This window comes from Aotus nancymaae, unplaced genomic scaffold (assembly GCF_030222135.1).
Source record: "Aotus nancymaae isolate 86718 unplaced genomic scaffold, 86718_ANA_hifiasm-v0.15.2.pri h1tg000059l, whole genome shotgun sequence".
Taxonomy (NCBI): domain Eukaryota; kingdom Metazoa; phylum Chordata; class Mammalia; order Primates; family Aotidae; genus Aotus; species Aotus nancymaae.
The window spans coordinates 49,459,841-49,479,254 of NW_026988473.1; the positions used below are offsets into that span (position 1 = coordinate 49,459,841).

The following is a 19,414-nucleotide window of genomic DNA, read 5'->3' on the forward strand; positions in this document are numbered from 1 at the left end:
GTGTTGAAGTCTCCCACTATTAATGTGTGGAAGTCTAAGTCTCTTTTCAAGTCTTTAAGAACTTGCCTTATGTATCTGGGTGCTCCTGTATTAGGTGCATATATATTTAGGATCGTTAGCTCTTCTTGTTGCATTGATCCTTTTACCATTATGTAATGTCCTTCTTTGTCTCTTTTGATCTTTGTTGCTTTAAAGTCTATTTTATCAGAGATGAGAATTGCAACTCCTGCTTTTTTTTGCTCTCCATTTGCTTGGTAAATCTTCCTCCATCCCTTTATTTTGAGCCTTTGTGTATCCTTGCATGTGAGGTGGGTTTCCTGGATACAGCACACTGATGGGTTTTGGCTTTTTATCCAATTTGCCAGTCTGTGTCTTTTGATTGGGGCATTTAGTCCATTTAAATTTAGGGTTAATATTGTTATGTGTGAGTTTGATCCTGTCATTTTGATGCTAGCTGGCTGTTTTGCCCATTGGTTGATGCAGATTCCTCATTTTGTTGCTGCTCTTTACCATTCCGTGCGTTTTTGGAGTGGCTGGTGCTGGTTGTTTTTTTCTATGTGTAGTGTCTCCTTCAGGAGCTCTTGTAAAGCTGGTCTGGTGGTGATGAAATCTGTGAGTACTTGCTTGTTCACAAAGGATTTTATTTTTCCTTCACTTATGAAGCTTAGTTTGGCTGGATATGAAATTCTGGGTTGAAAGTTCTTTTCTTTAAGGATGTTGAATATCGGCCCCCACTCTCTTCAGGCCTGTAGGGTTTCTGCTGAGAGATCTGCTGTGAGTCTGATGGATTTCCCTTTGTGGGTAACCCGACCTTTCTCTCTGGCTGCCCTTAGTATTTTCTCCTTCATTTCAACCCTGGTGAATCTGATGATTATGTGCCTTGGGGTTGCTCTTCTAGAGGAATATCTTTGTGGTGTTCTCTGTATTTCCTGGACTTGAGTATTGGCCTGCCTTGCTAGGTTGGGGAAGTTTTCCTGGATAATATCCTGAAGAGTATTTTCCAGCTTGGATGCATTCTCTTCGTCACATTCAGGTACACCTATCAAACGTAGATTAGGTCTTTTCACGTAGTCCCATATTTCTTGTTGACTCTGTTCATTCCTTTTTACCCTGTTTTCTCTAATCTTCCCTTCTCGTTTTATTTCATTGAGTTGATCTTCGACTTCTGATATCCTTTCTTCTGCTTGGTCAATTCTGCTGTTGAAACTTGTGCATGCTTCACGAAGTTCTCCTGTTGTGTTTTTCAGCTCCATCAATTCACTCATATTCCTCTCTAAGTTGTCCATTCTCGTTAGCATTTCATCAAGTCTTTTTTCAAGGTTCTTAGTTTCTTTGCATTGGGTTAGAACATGTTCTTTTAGCTCACAGAAGTTTCTTATTATCCATTTTCTGAAAGCTGATTCTGTCATTTCATCACACTCATTCTCCGTCCAGTCTTGTTCCCGTGCTGGTGAGGAGTTATGCTGCCTTGTAGCGGGAGAGGTGTTCTGGTTTTGGGTGTTTTCATCCTTTTTGCGCTGGTTTCTTCCCATCTTTGTGGATTTATCCACCTATTGACTTTGTAGTTGCTGTCTTTCTGATTTTGGTAATTTTAAGTCTGCAGCAGCTGAACTCATAAACCCCCTTTTCTTCTCCCCAGGTGTTCTGGCCCAGGGGGTTAGCGCTTTATGCTTTTCAGCTGTGTTGCTACCGTTTTCCCTGCCCACAAGGTGGCAGTCTAGTCACACTTAGCCTGCAGAGGCTTCACTGAGCTGTTTTGGGCTCTGCCCAGCTTCCGTGTGAGCTTCCCTGCAGTCCTGTGGGTGTAGTTAGAACTGCTTCCGCTATGCTGGCCCGCCCCTGTAGTGACGGAGTCTCTGTAGTGGCGGGTTGTCTTGGTTACGGAAAATTGCCCCGGGAACTGCAGGGTGTTTCCCGATGGAGGACGCCCCTCCCCCACAGAGCTGGACCGTCCCAGGTTCAGCCGTGTTTCCAGAGGGGCCCTCTTTGCCCAGTAATCTCTTGGTTTGCCTCCTTGCCACAGCTCCCCTTGCTGGCCCAGAGGGGACACAGTCTCGTTCACTTTGCTCAAGGAGCCGCTGCTCCCCGCCCCCGGTGCAGGCCGAGCAGCTGCTCTGGTCCAACCAGCGGAGCTGGGAACCCGTGGAGCTTCTCCGCCTGTGAATCTCCTGGTCTGTGGGCAGTTAAAATCCGCTGCCCTGTGTGCCGCTGCCTCAGCCAAAGCAGCGGCTCTGAGATTCGTGGTGCTCCCTTGCCCGGGGTCTCCTGGCTTGGCTCCCTGCTTCAGCTCCCCTTGCTGACTCAGAGGGAACTCTGTCTCTCTCGCTCTGCATAAGAAGCCACTGCCCCCCGCCCCAGGGTGTAGGCTGAGCGGCCACGCCACTCAAACCAGCAGTGCTGGCGACCCATGGGGCTTCTCCTGCTGTGAATCTCCTGGTCTGTGGGCAGTAAAAATCCGTCTGGAAATGCGGCGTCCACTCACCCTCTGCGCCTTCTCTCGGAGCTGCAATCCCGACTTCCTCCTAAGCGGCCATCTTGGATCTCATCCAGGCTTGTTTTTTTCTTATAAATCTGTTTTAGTTCTTTGTAAATTCTGGATATCAGTCCTTTGTCAGATGGGTAGACTGCAAAATTTTTTCCCATTCTGTTGGTTGCTGATTCACTCTAATGACTGTTTCTTTTGCCATGCAGAAGCTGTGGAGTTTTGATTAGGTCCCATTTGTCTATTTTGGCTTTGCCAATGCTTTTGGTGTTTTGGTCATGAAATCCTTGCTTACGCCTATGTCCTGAATAGTTTTGCCTAGATTTTCTTCTAGGGTTTTTATGGTGTTAGGTCTTATGTTTAAGTCTTTGATCCATCTGGAGTTAATTTTAGTGTAAGGTGTCAGGAAGGGGTCCAGTTTCTGCTTTCTGCACATGGCTAGCCAGTTGAAATCTGCCTTTCTAATTTATACTTACGAATTTATACTTATTGGCCATCCTGTACTCTGTAAATGAATCTTGTTTTTCCACATGGCAGCTCCTCAAATATTTAAACTTACCATGTTGCTTCATTGTTGCCAAACTATGACTATCTTGAATAAACCTCTTTTTTTTTTTTCCTAGGCCCATGAATATGTTTTAATTTATTAGTATCCTTTAAAGCCAAGTGCTTGGAGCTGAATACAGACTTTTCAGTGTGGCTTAACCATTGCAGAGCATAGTGGACTAGTAGGCTGCTTGCTCAAGACATCTGCTTCTAGCAAGAGTTTAGTATTATTTTAGCATACTTGTTGTCCCTGTTATACTGTTGACTTATTTTGATTAAAAACCACAGACCTGCCCGGGTGCGGTGGCTTATGCCTGTAATCCCAGTATTTTGGGAGGCCGAGGTGGGAGGATTGCTTGAGCCCAGGAGTTTGTGACCAGCCTGGGCAACATAGGAAGAGCCCATCTCTTTAAAAAACAAAAAAACAAAACCCCAGACCTTTTATAACGTAACCGCTTTTGAGCATATCTTCCATATGTGTTTTTTCTTACATGTGAGTTAACATGTTACATATGTGTTTTTGTGCAGTTGGCTCTTCAGGATTTAACTGTTAGTCATATTAAATATAATTCATTTAAGCACATCAGTGTCTGTTTTAGTCTTGATTCTGTTATTCACTAGATATTCATTTATTACAGTTTTAGTCATCCACAGATTAGGCAGGCATACAGTCTTCAGGTCATCAACAAAAATGTGAAACAGCCGAACTCTTGGTGCCAGTTTCCCTCTCCCTTTGCCTCTCTGCTTTAGTCATTGTGGCCTTTTAAAAAATTACCTCAAAGTGACCATGCTGCTTCCTATCTCTGGCACTTTTTCTAACCTCTGCCTAGAGTGTCCTCCTTTTGCCTTGTCCCTACCTCTTTTTTATCCCCAACTCTGACTGTTCTGACCTCAGGTAAAATGTTGTTTGCCCAGGGACTTCTTCCCTGACACAAAACTAGGTCAAGTCCCCCTTTTATGGGCTTTCATAGCACCTGTGCTTGTTCACCCAGCACTTCTGATTTTGTAATTTTATATTTATTTGTGTGGTTACTGTCCCTTCTCCACTGTATTGGATGCTCCACGGCAGCAAAAACCATGTTTCTTTTGTTCACTGTTTTATCTCCAGAACGTAAGCGCCAGGCATGTGCTACTCGTTGCATTTAATTTTTTAAAAACTCCTGTAACACAGTGGCTCCCTAATACCAGTCTGCAATCCTTGGCTCCTGATGATGTTTTTACGAGTTTGGATTAGATCAAGAAAAATAAGGACAATGTGTAGTTTACCTGCTGTATATGTGGTATACCTCATTGTGAAGTTACTGTCCTTCTTGGGAAAGACTTTTTTTCTAATAATCTTACTTTTCAGGTTATAAGTTTTTTTTTAAGATTTTTTATTAATTTTGGGGGAATTTTTATTTTTGGAAACTGTCCTTACTTTGAATTTAAAGAAGTATGCAACACCATGGTGCTGTGAGATTTTACTAGTCTTTGAAATTCAGAAATCACTGATGTTGCCTGTCCTCGTCTGAGCTAAGATCTTTAATTATTTCTTTTTGGATGCAATTGCTGTAAATCCACTTGGCTATATTTATATATAATTTGCCTTCAGGGATTTTTTTTTAAGTGGCCTGGATCTTTCTCAACAACTTCCTTTCATTTATCTCTATATTATGATATTTATTATTGCCAAGTAGGCTCAGATTCAAAACAGTAATTATTGAGTTTTTCTTTAATTTCAATTGTCCTTTTCCTATTTTAGGTAACTAAAGGAATAAACTTCAAAAACAGTACATTAAATTTGAATACCAAAAGCAAATTTTACTTACTTTTGGTTACTAACTTTATAAAGTTATATATTTTTAAATTATAACTTTATTTTTGATTAAATGATAAAGCAATCTTCCTACCAAAACTTTTCCTATAAGATTATTACTGTTTCACCTGCTTTATGTGATATAGGTGTTAATTTGGATGAAATAGAATGGTAGTCTTTGATGGATAAATAGAATTTCTTGGGGGCAACTGATTTTGGGGGCATTTAAAAAATTGATATGTATTAGATATATATTTTTGGGGATACCTAAAAGTTAATGAGCAGGCCAGGCACAGTGGCTCACACCTGTAATCCCAGACTTTGGGAGGCTGAGGCGAGCAGATCACCTGAGGTTGGGAGTTCGAGACCAGCCTGACCAACATGGAGAAACCCTGTCTCTACTGAAAATACAGAATTAGCTGTGCATGGTGGCACATGCCTGTAATCTCAGCTGCTCAGGAGGCTGAGGCAAGAGAACCTGGGAGGTGGAGGTTGCGGTGAGCCAAGATGGCACCATTGCACTCCAGCCTGGGCAAAAAGAGCAAAACTCCGTCTCAAAAAAAAAAAAAAAGAATCAATGAACAAAAAAGAGCTGTCTTTTCCAAGCAGAAAATGTCAGGTGGTTAAGATATGACATTTTAATTTTCTTAGGTTTCTCTAAGTCTGTTTAATTTATATATTTTTAAAAATTAAAACTAAGATATAAATCTATAAATAAAGGAATTCAACAACAAATTTTTTTAGCTGATAGAAGTATATTGTGAGCCAGTATGTCAGTATAGATAAGAATGTAAGTACTAGAATCTGAAAAACAAATTCCAAGTTCACTTTCACCACTTAAAACTGTGTAACTTTAGATAAGTCACCTAGCTCAGTTTCCCTGTCTGTGGAAAATAGGTAGGAGTATAATATTGTCTGCCTCTTAGAATTGTTGTATGAAGTAGCTGACATAATATATAGAAAACAGTTTGGAGTCTGACATGGTAAGCAGTCAGGAAATGTTCTTAGGAAAATTATATAAGGTAGACAAGCTTCCTCTTAAATACAATTACTTGAATGCCTGTGTGTGTGTGCACACACACATGCTTTAGCGGTTTTTGACTTAGTAAACTTACAAGAATTAGAGGTTCATCACCACCACCCCCAGTGATATATAAGTGAATCCTGTTTTCTCATTTAACCATGTGAATCTGAAAACCATAGTCATTTAAATTCTACCACAGACTCATGTAGGTCTACTTAGCTCTCACTTAAAGGTATTCCTAGTTTTCTTTACTTTTTTGAAGAATGGGTACATTGCTGTTTTTGTATTATATGTAAAAGTAACTTTTCTGTATATTTGACAGAAACTATGTGAAGCAACACTTTCTGGATTTTGAAAGACATCATTTCATCATGGGACAGCAAATTTCGGAACAGACACAGTTGGTTATTAGCAAGTTACCAGAAAAAGTAGCAAAACATGTCACATTGGTTCGAGAAAGTGGCTCCTTAACTTATGAAGAATTTCTTGGGAGAGTAGCTGAGCTTAATGATGTGTAAGCCTTGCTTTTTTTGTTTTTCATTTTCCACTGATGTATGTATGACCCATATGTCATGGCTATGTAAGATGTAACCAGAGGTATTGATTGGTAAGACTTAAATGTTTTCAGTTAGCAATTAACAAATATTTACTGAGTATCTATTATAGCCATGTAGCTTTCTGAAATATTTATTGAGTATCTATTATGTCTATGTAGCTTTTTGAAAATATGTAATGGGGACAGAAGAGATGGAAGGAACTTAAAATGGAACTTGGAACACAGCACAGGCATATTGAAGCAATTCTAGGATACAGTAGTAGAACCCAACATCTCAATTTTATACCAATAGACTCTTGTTTGAAAGCACTAAAGGGTTGCATAAAATGGAATATGCAAATTAGCCATTCTGGAGAAAGACTCCTAGGATAGTCAAAGGTAACACTGAGAAGGTTTCTGTACATGAACCAATTGATTTATATGTGTGTGTGTGTGTGTGTGTATACACACATACATATATACTATTTTTTACTGCCAGAGGAATACATGTATAGTACTGGCTCATTTTTGCCACTGAGAAATAACATATTTCATTAATTAATATATTGTAATTAGTTAACACCTTTAAATTTCTACTTAAGTCTTTGAATAGATTTTTAAAATGGAATATAAATTTCTCTGCCTTCTTAAAGAGCACACCTAATACCACTTAGTCTTTTATTAATTTATTTATTACATCAATTTTGGTATTGATCTATATAGAAGCTATTAAAACATACAGGGCGCCTTGTCCCTGAATGGCCCCAGATCACTGTGCTTTTTAAATACAACTTTTTTGCTGTTTATTTTCTCCCTTGGTGACAATTGGGCAGATGTTATGTTTTTCTTTTAAATCTGCCTCTGGCAACATCCACATCCACCTTTATTTATATATATCTTCTAACCCCTGGGAGTATAATTAGAATCTATGGAGTCACCTGTTAAATGAGATCGTAAAGGTCTCTGTTTAGTCTCTTCAACTTAGCTAACATTCACTGAGCACATAGTATGTGCAAGGCACTCTGCTAAGGACTAGACCTTTTAATTGAGGGCTAAATTGATTGCCCAGGTATTAATGGCAGGATCACCTCTCTGAATCTCAGATTTCCTGTTATCCCACATTACCTCCCCTTAAGAAGACTGAATGAAATCATCTGGCAGTTCAGGATCACTTAATATATAAACTTACAATACTGTAGTCACTATTAATAGTTTAAGGTAAGATATATGAACATGCTCCCTAGGCATGACTGTGGTATTAGGTGGTAACAGACATACTTGGCAATCTGGAACACATTAGATAAGCTTGACATACTGTCTTTATGTGAAGATACACCGTCTTTATTGTGAAGAATAAAGACTGTCTTAAAAGTTATCTTAGAAGGTGGTTTATTTTAAGAAGACTGGCTTTCATTCATTAAAAAACAAAACCTGTATATAGGGGGGTGTATGTGTGTGTAGAAAATGAACTAAACTATTCCCAGTGCTTGTCTCTTGGTTGGGAGATAGTGGGAAAAGAAGGCAGATGAGGGAATTTTACATTTTACTATGTGTATTTATGTATTTTATAATAAAAATATAGTCATTGGTTTTAAAAATTCTAGCATTTGTTTTTTTAAATTATCCAAAGGGTGGTGTTTGAAGCATTACTTCTGGGACCATATTCTTAAGGAATTTTTAAAATAGGACTGTGAATTTAGTAATATCATAAGAGTGGAATGCTGTGTTTTCAACTCTTATGAGCAGTCATCAATGACATTTACCACTCCTTTAGAGTCTTGGAATTTATATTCACAAACCCAGTCTATTGTATAAAATTTTGCCCTTTAGCCTAAAGATACAGGTATTAGATAAAATGTACCCTATAAAACCATCCACAAACTAAGCTTACTGTGTGATACAGAGGTCTTCCTTTTATTTATTTAGCACAGGACACTTCTGACTGGATTTGGTTTTTAAAACCAATTCCCATGGGTCAGAGTTGGGCATTTCAGACATGCAATGATCTTCAAGAACTGTGAAATTAAACCTATGCACGACGAAGTGTGGCTTGGCAGCTAGAAAACAGAACTGGAAACTGGCACGGCTGAATTATTTTCACAGAATACTTTGTTTCCTAAGGCTAGTTGCTTAACTTTTGATGGCCTCATTTTATTGAGCTGTAAGTCACTTAGTTGAGTGTGATATTCCCACTGGTGCCCAGAGAGAGTTGTTAGTAATGATAAAAGGGAACCGTAATACTTATGCATGTCTTTGAACTGATTTAAATTAATGTTGATAGTATAATATTGCATTACCTTCTAAAAGTGATCTATTTTTATATTAAAATCCTGTAGCTCTCTAAATTAAAATTACTCTGCTAGGGGAGGACAGTAAAGCTGTATATAAAATGTCTCAAATCAGTTGTTTTATTTGATCCAGTCCCAAATTATCTGAACAAGAACTTTCAAGAGGTTTGTTAATATTGTTGCTTAAACAAGGACTCAACCAAGGGCAAGGTGTTTTTCATGCTTTATATACATTTTAAGTAATAGTCAAAATTTTGATAAATGACACTAGCTAACTTTTTTTTTTTTTTGAGACGGACTCTCATTCTGTTGCTCAGGCTGGAGTGCAATGGTGTGATCGCAGCTCACTGCAACCTCTGCCTCCTGGGTCCAAGCGATTCTCCTGCCTCAGCCTCCTGAGTAGCTGGGATTACAGGCGCACACCACCACACCCGGCTAATTTTTGTATTTTTAGTAGAGACAAGGTTTCACCATATTGGTCAGGCTGGTCTCGAACTCCTAACCTCATGATCTACCCACCTCGGCCTCCCAAAGTTTTGGAATTACAGGCGTGAGCCACTGTGCCCAGCCCACCATTTTTTTTAAGTCTCTGATTTCTCAGACTTCTTTTTCCTAAATGTCTTTGTTAGAAATTTAAAGACCATTGAGATATAGATGTTACGAAGAGAGATTTATAAATATCATCCCACTAAGCTGTTGACTTTAAAAACCTTAGAAATTAAGTTGCATGTTTATGTTCAAAATATTGTGTATCCCTGTTTTAAGAATCTAGTTAGTATAATCATTATTATTTGTCTTTGTATGTTTTTTTCATATTTCCTTCTGTTTGAAAGTGTTTCTTGAATTAGTTTTACAGCTCTATTATTTTATTGATGATTTTTTTTTACAAAATTAACATGTGCTTTTATCTTTTCAGAACTGCTAAAGTGGCTTCTGGCCAGGAAAAACATCTTCTCTTTGAGGTACAACCTGGGTCTGATTCCTCTGCTTTTTGGAAAGTGGTTGTACGGGTGGTCTGTACCAAGGTGAGACTGATAGAGACTTCTACCTCTGAGCTTAAGCTTTTTTGGTGGCCAGAACCATATTTAATAGTGTAAGATAATATAATGCATATAAATTTTAATAACTTGGTGGTTTTGTAAAACATAGTTTTGATACTGTTATTGCCTTGTAGCTAGCTGTTTGAATCTTAGAGTTGTCTAATTGCTATATAACAGGGGTTTTTATAATCAAATTCTTTTTTGCCCCAATATCTCTAACCATTACATCATACTAACCTGTCTGTTTTTGGATTTGTAGCTGACTATAGAGCGCTAAGTTGACACCCTATTTAGCTTTAAGATGATACCTGAAAAATTAATGTTATCTCAAGATTATTTCTTTTAAGAATACATTCATTAAAAAAAAAGATCCATTGAAACAGTTTTTTTTGGGTTTGCTTTTTAGTAATTTTTAGTTATGAGATAGATTTTTTGCCATCAATGCATTGTGTTTCTTAGTTCACCTCTAACTCCACTACAAATACAATGGCAGCTGTCATTGAGTATTAGAAAGCCTCAGCCACCATTAAGTGGATTCAGATAGACAATTCTTAACCTATTTGAGGCCATAGACCTTTTGATTAAATGAAGGTATGAATTTTATTAGGCCACCTCCTCTCCCCACGCTGGCTCTAAAACAAACAACAAAATCATCCATATGCATATAAACCATAAATTGGGCTTTCATGAGTGCTCTGAAATTCATTCCTGATCAACCCATAGAGACTCCCTGGTTTGGAGATTTTTCCCTTGAGTCACGGACCCTAGAAGTTACCCAGATAATGCGCCTTATTTCCTCAGTTGATTGGCAGTTTTACACATACTATGTTTCGCTTCCAGTTTATTTAAATAAACATTTAAGCTCAGGTGTGAGGGGCACTGGGAATATATGATAAATAAGACAAATTTCATGCTCTCAAACAGACTGATCTTTCTCTTCTGATCCAGATTACCACAGATTTTGTATTAATCTCTATACTTCCAAACTCTTCTTCAAAGTCTAATTTATGCTGCTGTGAGATTAACCTTTCTATAGCACAGCTCTTGTCAGATCACTGCCTTGTTTAAAATTCCTCAGTAATTCCATCTTGCCTACCAAATAGCCCCAAATCCTACAATATGGCTCCAAACTATCTTTTCTGCATTAGTTATGATTATCTTCTTTTGCTCTGCATTCTATGTTAACTTTTCTAGTTCAGTGCTTCTGTTTATTGTGTTCCCTTAACTAGGATGTCCATTCCTTCCATTAGGAAGTCATAGAAAATTCCTGTTAAACCAGTTTAAACAAAAACAATATTTATTTTCTCACTTATCGACAAATCATAGCTCCATAGGATCCTAGCTGCAACCCTCTGTAGGATTGGTTAAATTAAAGACCCAGCAGATGTCACTTCTGAACTCACTGGTCACTATTGGGTCATATCCCCTTCATACACCTACACTGGCAGAGGGAATATGATTAGCATGATTGGTTTGGATTCGACTAACCAGGATTGACTCCTGAGTCATTTCAGGGAATGGTGGACACAAAAAATCAGGTTCTGCTGGCAGTGAAAAGAAAGAATGGTATTTGGATAATCAGCCAATAGTTTCTGCCACATCTTTTATTTCTGCATATCTAAACCTGATGTCTCTAAAGGTCCACCTCAGATATCATCTCATCCATTAAGTCTTCTGGATACGATTTCTCTTGTCTCTTCCAGATTCCAACAGCACATCATTTATACTTTATAATTAAATTCTGCATTACAAAAAAAGTTATTTGTTTAAGTTCTTAGCTCCCCTTAAGATAGTAACCCCTTGAGGGCAGGAACTATGTCTAGATTCATTCTCGTATCTCTTACAGCCTGTAATATAGTGCTTTGCATATGGTAGGAATTCAGTATATGTTAAGTGAACAAAAAAAAATTGTTGAAATAATACTTTTTAAATGACTGGGATAGGCTGAAGCTTTCCTTGTTCAGTGATACAATATATTACCTAAATTATATTTACTGTCCATCTTTATTTCATAAAGTACTCAGCTCATGTTGAAGAGGCCAATATAAATTGTAGAAAGCTAAGGGAATGTGAATATATCAGGTTTTTCATCCCTTAGTTTTTTATTGCTCTTTGACAAACACAGACAAGGTTTAATTTTATTAGTAGTCAAATTCCTTTTTTGCCTCAGTATCTCTAACATCTGTATGTGATTAAACATCTTCCTTAAAATAAGATTCTAAGTAGAGAAACAAAAGTACTAAACACAATTAGATATTTTTTCATGTGGTTTTTCTTGATTTTAGAGCTACTCTAAAGAAAATTTTTTATTTGCATTCCTTAGGTTCTTTCTGAAAGAATCTGAGAGGTCAGTATTTATATTAGAAAGTGGTGAAGTCTACCATGAAAAACTGATAGGAGGCTGAAAGCTTCACATTTCTTAATGTTAAACAACTTTAAAAAACTTGTACTTTAACCCTTTGTATTTACATTAAGTCTTTATCTTGACTATCTGCCATCTGCTATGATTATCCTCAAATAATATTTAATCCATTATAAAAAAGATCTAAAATATATGGACTATTTTATGGAAATAATATTAGAAAAGTAAGAGATTAATTAAAAATTGGATACTAAGGTGTCTGTTAAGGACTGTATGAATTGTATTATTTCATTTTCCTTTTTACTTAGACCAACTTCTTGGAATCATTCTTGACTTTTCTTTGTCTCTCATACCTCACAATCAATCCATAAGTGAATCCTGTCACGTTTCTCTTCAAAATGTATTCAGAATCTAGCCAGTTTTTACCATCTGTGCTACTACCACCCTATTTCTAATGACCATCCTCTCTCACCAGGATTATTCCAGTAGCCTCCTAACTGCCTGCTTCTGCTCTTGCCCTGCTTCTCTCTGTTCTCAGCATAACAACCAGTCTATTCCAAGCACAGCAACCAGTCTATTCCACATCACAATTTGAGATGTAAATTAGATCATATTATTTCTTGGCTCAAAACCCTCCAGTGAATTCTTATGCACTTGGAATCAAAGCCACAGTTATTACTGAAATCAGCAAAGTCCTATATATTCTGCTCCCACCTCACCCTCTCCTCTGTCTTCTGCCTCTGTTGCTCTGTTCCAAACACTGGGCTTCTTGTGGGACTCTTTGTTTTCCTTGCCAGGTACACTTCTAAACAGGCTTTGTATTTCCTGTTCTATCAGCCTGGAATGATATTCCCCCTAGATACCTATATGACTCATTTCTGCACCTCTTTCAGTTCTTAAATGTCAGCTTCTCTGTAAGGCCTTCCCTGTAATGCCTCAGCATTCCTTCACCCCATTTCATCTTCTCCATTATACTTATTTTCATCTAGCCTAATCTGTATTTTATTTGTCTGTCTGTCCTACCTATCATGTAACTTGCTTGAGGGCAGAGATTTTGTTTTGTACACACTGTCACTAGTGCCTAGAGCAGTGCACATAGTACCAGTAACATCCACATAATGAATACTCAATAAATACTTGTTTCAGGAATCCTATGATGAGAATAGTTACAGTGTGATACTTTGCTATTTTTGTACTAATCTTATATAGATTATTCTGTAATTTCTTCTGTACTATGCAGTTCCAAAGGACTACCCCAATTTCCTCAGCTCTGAAGATCTGTTTTGTAAGCCTCTATAAATTCCTGTTACTTTTAAATTCTATTCCCTACTTCATGTACAGTCTCTTATTCCAAATAACCCTGTATATTTGCATCTCCAATAGATTTTACCTTCCCAAAATTTAATCAACTTCCTAATAATTAGAGATGGTTCTAAAATTTCTTAGTATGGTATATGACTCATTCTTGAGTCTCAGTACTTTCTTTCACTGCCTTCTCAAATAGTGAGCAATTAATAAATGTGTTACAGCTATTACTATTTTCATTAACAATATTCAAATGTTAGATAATATTTTTAAATGCATAATCTAACTACCTCACTTTCTGATATTGCTAGGTCCATCAACACATTTCAGAATCTAACTTAAGTCACAGTTTTATGGCCCTCTATCTTTATCTCTTTTCCTGTATTCTTCATTTCTTTCTAAGTATTTTCTGATTTTGCTTGTTCAACTTACTTTGATATGCACTTAATAGATTTCATGGCTTACTTCTTCTTCCCCAGTCTTCCTATGTCTTGTGCTGAAAGGAAGTCTTTCACATCTCTAATCTTTCTCTGATTTTGTCAAGTTCTTCATCCAAGAACATTATACCATCACCTTACTGGCATCACTCATTTTATTATGCCTCACTCCATGACTCCCCAAAGCTTAGGAAAGCATTCCCCTCCACTTGCCCCAAATACCTTCTACATTAGATTGTAAACTGGATGGAGGAGAGGTACAACCTATAAAGGTACTGTAAGGTCTGTTCTCGCCGAGGATAAAACGAAGAAACTGAGGCCAGCACGAAAAGATCCAATGCAAAGGAATTTATTCAGGCTCCCGGGTGAGGTTCTGCGGTCTGACAGGAGGGGCCAGAGAAGTCACGTGGACTCCTCTTAGACGTGGGGTTTTATAGGGAGTGGAGGCGTTTGATTGGTTGTGCCCAAGATGAGTGGGACAAAATGGCAGGGAGTGGGGCCCGGATGGAACAAAATGGCAGGCAGGGAGTGGGGCCCGGATGGGACAAAATGGTAGGCAGGGAGTGGGGCCCAGATGGAACAAAATGGTATTGGGTAGGTCCTGGCGGGGCTATTTTCTGGGCTCCCAGTGAGGGGGGGTGTGTCCAAGCTCCCCGCAAGGGAAGGGGGTGTGTCCGAGCTCCCCACGAGGGAAGGGGGTGTGTCTGAGCTCCCTGCAAGGGAGGGGGTGTGTCTGAGCTCCCCGCGAGGGAGGGGGGTGTGTCCGAGCTCCCCTCCGTGAGGGAAGGGGGTGTATCCAAGCTCCCAGCGAGGCGGGGGGGAGCGTCTGATCTCCTGGCGAGGGAGGGGGGGTGTGTCCGAGCTCCCAGTGAGGGAGGGGGGAGCGTCCGAGCTCCCGACGGTGGGATGGGGGGCAGTGCATCCATGCTCCCGGCAAGGCAACTGGCCTTACATTCCAACCTTTTGATGATAGATAGAGGGTGCCACTTTTTCTGACTAATTCCTGCTGAATAGGGGCGGAGTAAGGGAGACTGGTCAGTTGGCTGGTGCCTCAACTGAGAATCGGACGAAGGGATGAAGCAGCGTTTGGTTAACAGCCACTTGTCCAATTTCTTGCATACGAGCTTGTAGGAACCTGGGCCAGTGGCGTGATTTGTCACTGGAGGGAGGCCAGAGAGGCAGGTGACGCGTCAGTGGCCACACGGAGCTTGTCTTCCAGTTGGGTGGCTGATGTGACACTGTACCTTAGGGCACCGCTCCCAAGTCTGGCTGCTGCTAGAAAGGATGCTAGAGAGAGACCAATGACTATTGGGAGGAAGACTGCTCGTTTGTTTCAGCGAACAGTGGGAGGCGTAAGGAGGGATAGGAACTCGGCTTGCCCATATACCTTTAACTGTGGGACTAGAGTAACAGGTACGCAGGGGGAGGGAAGGGAGGCATTTATAACCTTGGTTAGAGTCCCATTACACCAAAAGTACTCTCTTGGAGGTGAAAAGGTAAGGTCTGGGCTAGAGAGAGGATTAGACAGGCCCTCTCAAGGTATAACAAATGTATCCATTAGTTTAGGACAGGAATGGGCTGGGAAAGAGGAATGGGATGGAAGAGGAAACAAAGTAACCGAGTTGAGTAGAGAAGTGGGATGAAGGCTGACTGAAGGATTTTCAAAGAGAAAGTAAGACTCAGAGTGTAGAGGAATGGTAAAGAAGGACTGAGACCTGGGAAGGTATGCTAGGCCCTGAGTAGGAAAGAATAGTTAGCTCCCATATCCACTAAGAAGGAAATGGACTTACCCGCTACCTGCAGCTTTACCCTGGGCTCGGCAAGGGTGATGGGGGTCCTCAAGTCCAGGCTGCATCAGTTGTCCAGAAGGCTGAGAAATTCAAATGAAGGGATTGCTTTCTGCAGACTGGCCTGCTCCTCACATAGAGGTGCGGGGAGTGGGCCTGTGGTCCGGGACAGGCAATCAACCTTCCAGTGTCCAGTCTGTTTGCAGTTTGGGCAGTGTCCGGGAGGTGGACGAGGACAGGGGCACTGCCGGGCCCAATGTCCCTCTTGACCACATCTGAAACAGGGCCTGGGCCGGACCCTTGGAGCCTTTTGGAAGGGTTTCAGTGGACCTCCCCCACCGGATGTTCGGTGGGCTGCTGGCCTCAGGGCTGCTACAAGAGCTCGGGCTGCTGTAAAAACCTGGTCCCGCTCATTTGGGGTGAGGATGGATAGATTGGAGAGGGAGAAGGGAACGTGCACTTGGACAATGCTCTTTACTCCGGCCACCTCACAGAGGGGGCAAAGGAGGGAGTTTTCGTCATTAGAAGCACAGTGCGAGCGGGTGTGTGCACTAACAGGAGAGGCCAGGTTGGAATTAGGAGGTGGAGGAGCTGAAGGGGGTTGAGGTCTATCATAAGGCGGAGGATTATTGGGTTGGGCCAGTGGAGAGGAGAGTTCCTCAGACACATTAGGGTCAGAAAAGGAAGAGGAGGAGGGTAGAGGGGCTAAGGGCAAAGAGGAGGTTTCTTTGGCTGGGAGCACCTGGGCAGTGGTGCAAGAGGAACAGAGGGTGGGGCGGGAATGAAGATACCAGAAAGCCTGCACGTTTACAATGATTATTATCAGGAAGAAAACAAAAAGAGACAGGGCTAGGGCTATCTGCCACATGGGAAATTAGAGGCTATAATAAAGACAGTACCACATACAAGACTGATGGACAAAGGGTGGGTGCCCCCCAGAAGGGCGACCAGTCTGATGCCTTTCTGGCCATGTCCCTGTGGAACCGCGGGTTGAGGCCCACACAAGCCCCATAGCTGTTAGGCCGTGGGACTAACACATAAACTCACTCACTCACTCACTTGCATCGGAATTAGGAAGAGAGAGAGAGAAGGCTAGAATTAAAAGTGTAAAGCGGCCGCCATCTTAAGGGCGAGGCACAGCCGCCATCTTAGATGGGAGAGAAAGAGAGAGCTACGAGCGGGAAGCGGCTGCCATCTTAAGGGCAGGGGTATGGCCGCCATTTTGAAAGGAAGAGAGAAAGAGAGAAACAGAGAAAGAAACCGAAAATACAGTTTTTTACTTAACGAGAGCCTTTATGCCAAATGGGCTAGTTCAGAATAAAGAATTTGGTATAAGCCGGGGGGCGGGTTTGGCTCTGCCGTGAGGCAGGGCTGCTTAAACAGGAGGGCTTCTGAGTACCCACACCTCAGTCGCTGCTGCGGGGGTGGTCGGAAGAGCAGCTAGGCGTCCCAGGCCGCACTTACCAAGCATCGAAAACGAGAGCGTTCAGGAAAGTGGGGACATCTCCCCCAAAATCCTGACCCTGAGAAACCCCTCACGGGGAGAAGACAAGAGTGTAGGTACGTCTCCTCTTACACTCAGGTCCTCGAGACGAGACGAGAAGGAGCCCCCGACGCAGCCGCGATTGTGAGCAGGGAGTCCATGAGATGAGGCAAGCAGCGGGAGGGGTAGTGGGCAACAGAAGTCTTACCTTGCAGTGAAAGGGCTGCTCCCCGGTCCGGCTTTGTGTGGAGGAATCAGTTTCCCCCAGGAGGGGTCTTACAACACCCCTCTGGGTTTCGGCACCATTTGTAAGGTCTGTTCTTGCCGAGCTTAAAGAGAAGAAACTGAGGCCAGCACAAGAAGATCTGATGCGAAGGAATTTATTCAGGCCCCCAGACGAGGTTCTGTGGACCAACAGGAGGGGCCGGAGAAGTCGCACGGACTCCTCTTAGACGTGGGGTTTTATAGGGAGTGGAGGCGTTTGATTGGTTGTGCCCAAGGTGAGTGGGACAAAATAGCAGGGAGTGGGCCTGGATGGAACAAAATGGCAGGCAGGGAGTGGGGCCCAGATGGGACAAAATGGTATCGGGTAGGTCCTGGCGGGGCTTTTTTCCGGGCTCCCAGTGAGAGGGGGGTGTGTCCGAGCTCCCGGCAAGGGAAGGGGGTGTGTCCGAGCTCCCCGCGAGGGACGGGGTGTGTCCGAGCTCCCCGCGAGGGACGGGGTGTGTCCAAGCTCCCGGCGAGGGTTGGGGGGGGGTGCATCCATGCTCCCAGCAAGGCGACCGGCCTTACAGGTACAACTTTTGGGCCACTGGTTTCACTTCATATTAAAGGAGTTTTTTGATAAAACTCAAAATGACCTTCTGGGAAAGCCACCTTTTATTAGGAATTATTTTAAAACAATTTTCTTGCTTTAGAAGTTTTGGTACAAAATAGAACTTAAAGATATTTAAGAAAGTACTTGTTTGAGTTGTAGAATCTCATGTGATTGTTGAATTCAAATGAATCCTTTGGTTAAGAAATGCTTTAAGAAGTTAAAGTGAAAGATTTGTCAATACTGATCTCTAAAATTTATTTCTTAATTCTGAGAAAGTTACTTCACCCATCAACAGGATAATGCCTAATTAATCTTACAGGGTTGTTTTGAGTATTAAATGAGATAAACTTGTATAAGAGCTTTGAACACCACAAATGTAGGGGACATGGTATTATTTATTCACACTCTTGCTTTCTTAGGTAATTTGCAAATCCTGAAAACTCCTCTATTTCCTAGGATGTTTCACTACACATTTGTTCCCCCTTTTTGGGAAAAATTGGTCCCAGAAATGATCAGCTTTTCTGTTTTTCATATTCTTTGTATTTTTTAGATTAACAAAAGCAGTGGCATTGTGGAGGCATCACGGATCATGAATTTGTACCAGTTTATTCAACTTTATAAAGATATCACAAGTCAAGCAGCAGGAGTATTAGCACAAAGCTCCACCTCTGAAGAACCTGATGAAAGCTCGTCCTCTGTAACATCTTGTCAGGCTAGTTTTTGGATGGGAAGGTATATAACGCATAATTACTGTATTTCACTTTTTTTTCCAATATGCAAACAACTAAAATCTTATTAATATTTTTGCTGGTGCTGACTTTAGCATCTTAAATCTTTTTTTTCTCAGTTGGTATTGTATTTAAGATCAGTTTTGGAGTTACTCTGTGTTTCGGATGTTGTTACAGTGCTAAACTAAAGTGGCTTGGATTGGTGCGGTGGCTCACACCTGTAATCTCAACATTTTGGGAGGCCAAGGTGGGTGGATCATCTGAGGTCAGGAGTTTGTGACCAGCCTGGCCAACTTGGTGAAACCTTTTTTCTACTAAAAAAAAAAAAATTACAGAATTAGCTGGGTGTGGTGGCACATGCCTGTAATCCTAGTACTTGGGAGGCTGAGGCAGAAGAATCACTTGAACTCAGGAGACGGAGGTTGCTTTAACTGAGATCATGCCATTCATTGCACTTCAGCGTGGGCAACAAGAGCAAAACTCTGTCTCAAAAAAATAAATAAAGTGGCTCATATCAGTTAATGTTTCTGTCACACTGGTCTCCAGGAATCCACTCTATATGCATGCATTATGAAGGAGATAGTTAACACCCTCCTTATAATAGGTATTTAAGTTCTTAGACAGTCAAAGCTTTTTAGGGAATTAGGTCCAAGAATTTCACAGAATCATCCCGGTTTTTCTTACAAATGTCTAATTGAAGCATTAAAATTTTAAATGTTGGCTTCAGGACTTGGCAGTCCATTCAGGAATGAACCAAATGCATATACTGAATTACCAGAAGGGAA

General features: G+C 41.0%; 1 protein-coding gene across 1 annotated transcript in view; it reads left to right on the top strand.

The window, feature by feature from the left end:
• Nucleotides 1-19,414, top strand: part of RNF141 (ring finger protein 141) — a 42,301-nt gene that overhangs the window by 8,924 nt on the left and 13,963 nt on the right. The window contains exons 2-4 of the mRNA XM_012456671.3: nt 6,170-6,361; nt 9,587-9,695; nt 18,452-18,633. Of these exons, the coding sequence (XP_012312094.1) occupies nt 6,219-6,361; nt 9,587-9,695; nt 18,452-18,633 (434 nt within the window). The 5' untranslated portion in view covers nt 6,170-6,218. The remainder of the gene's footprint in view (nt 1-6,169; nt 6,362-9,586; nt 9,696-18,451; nt 18,634-19,414) is intronic.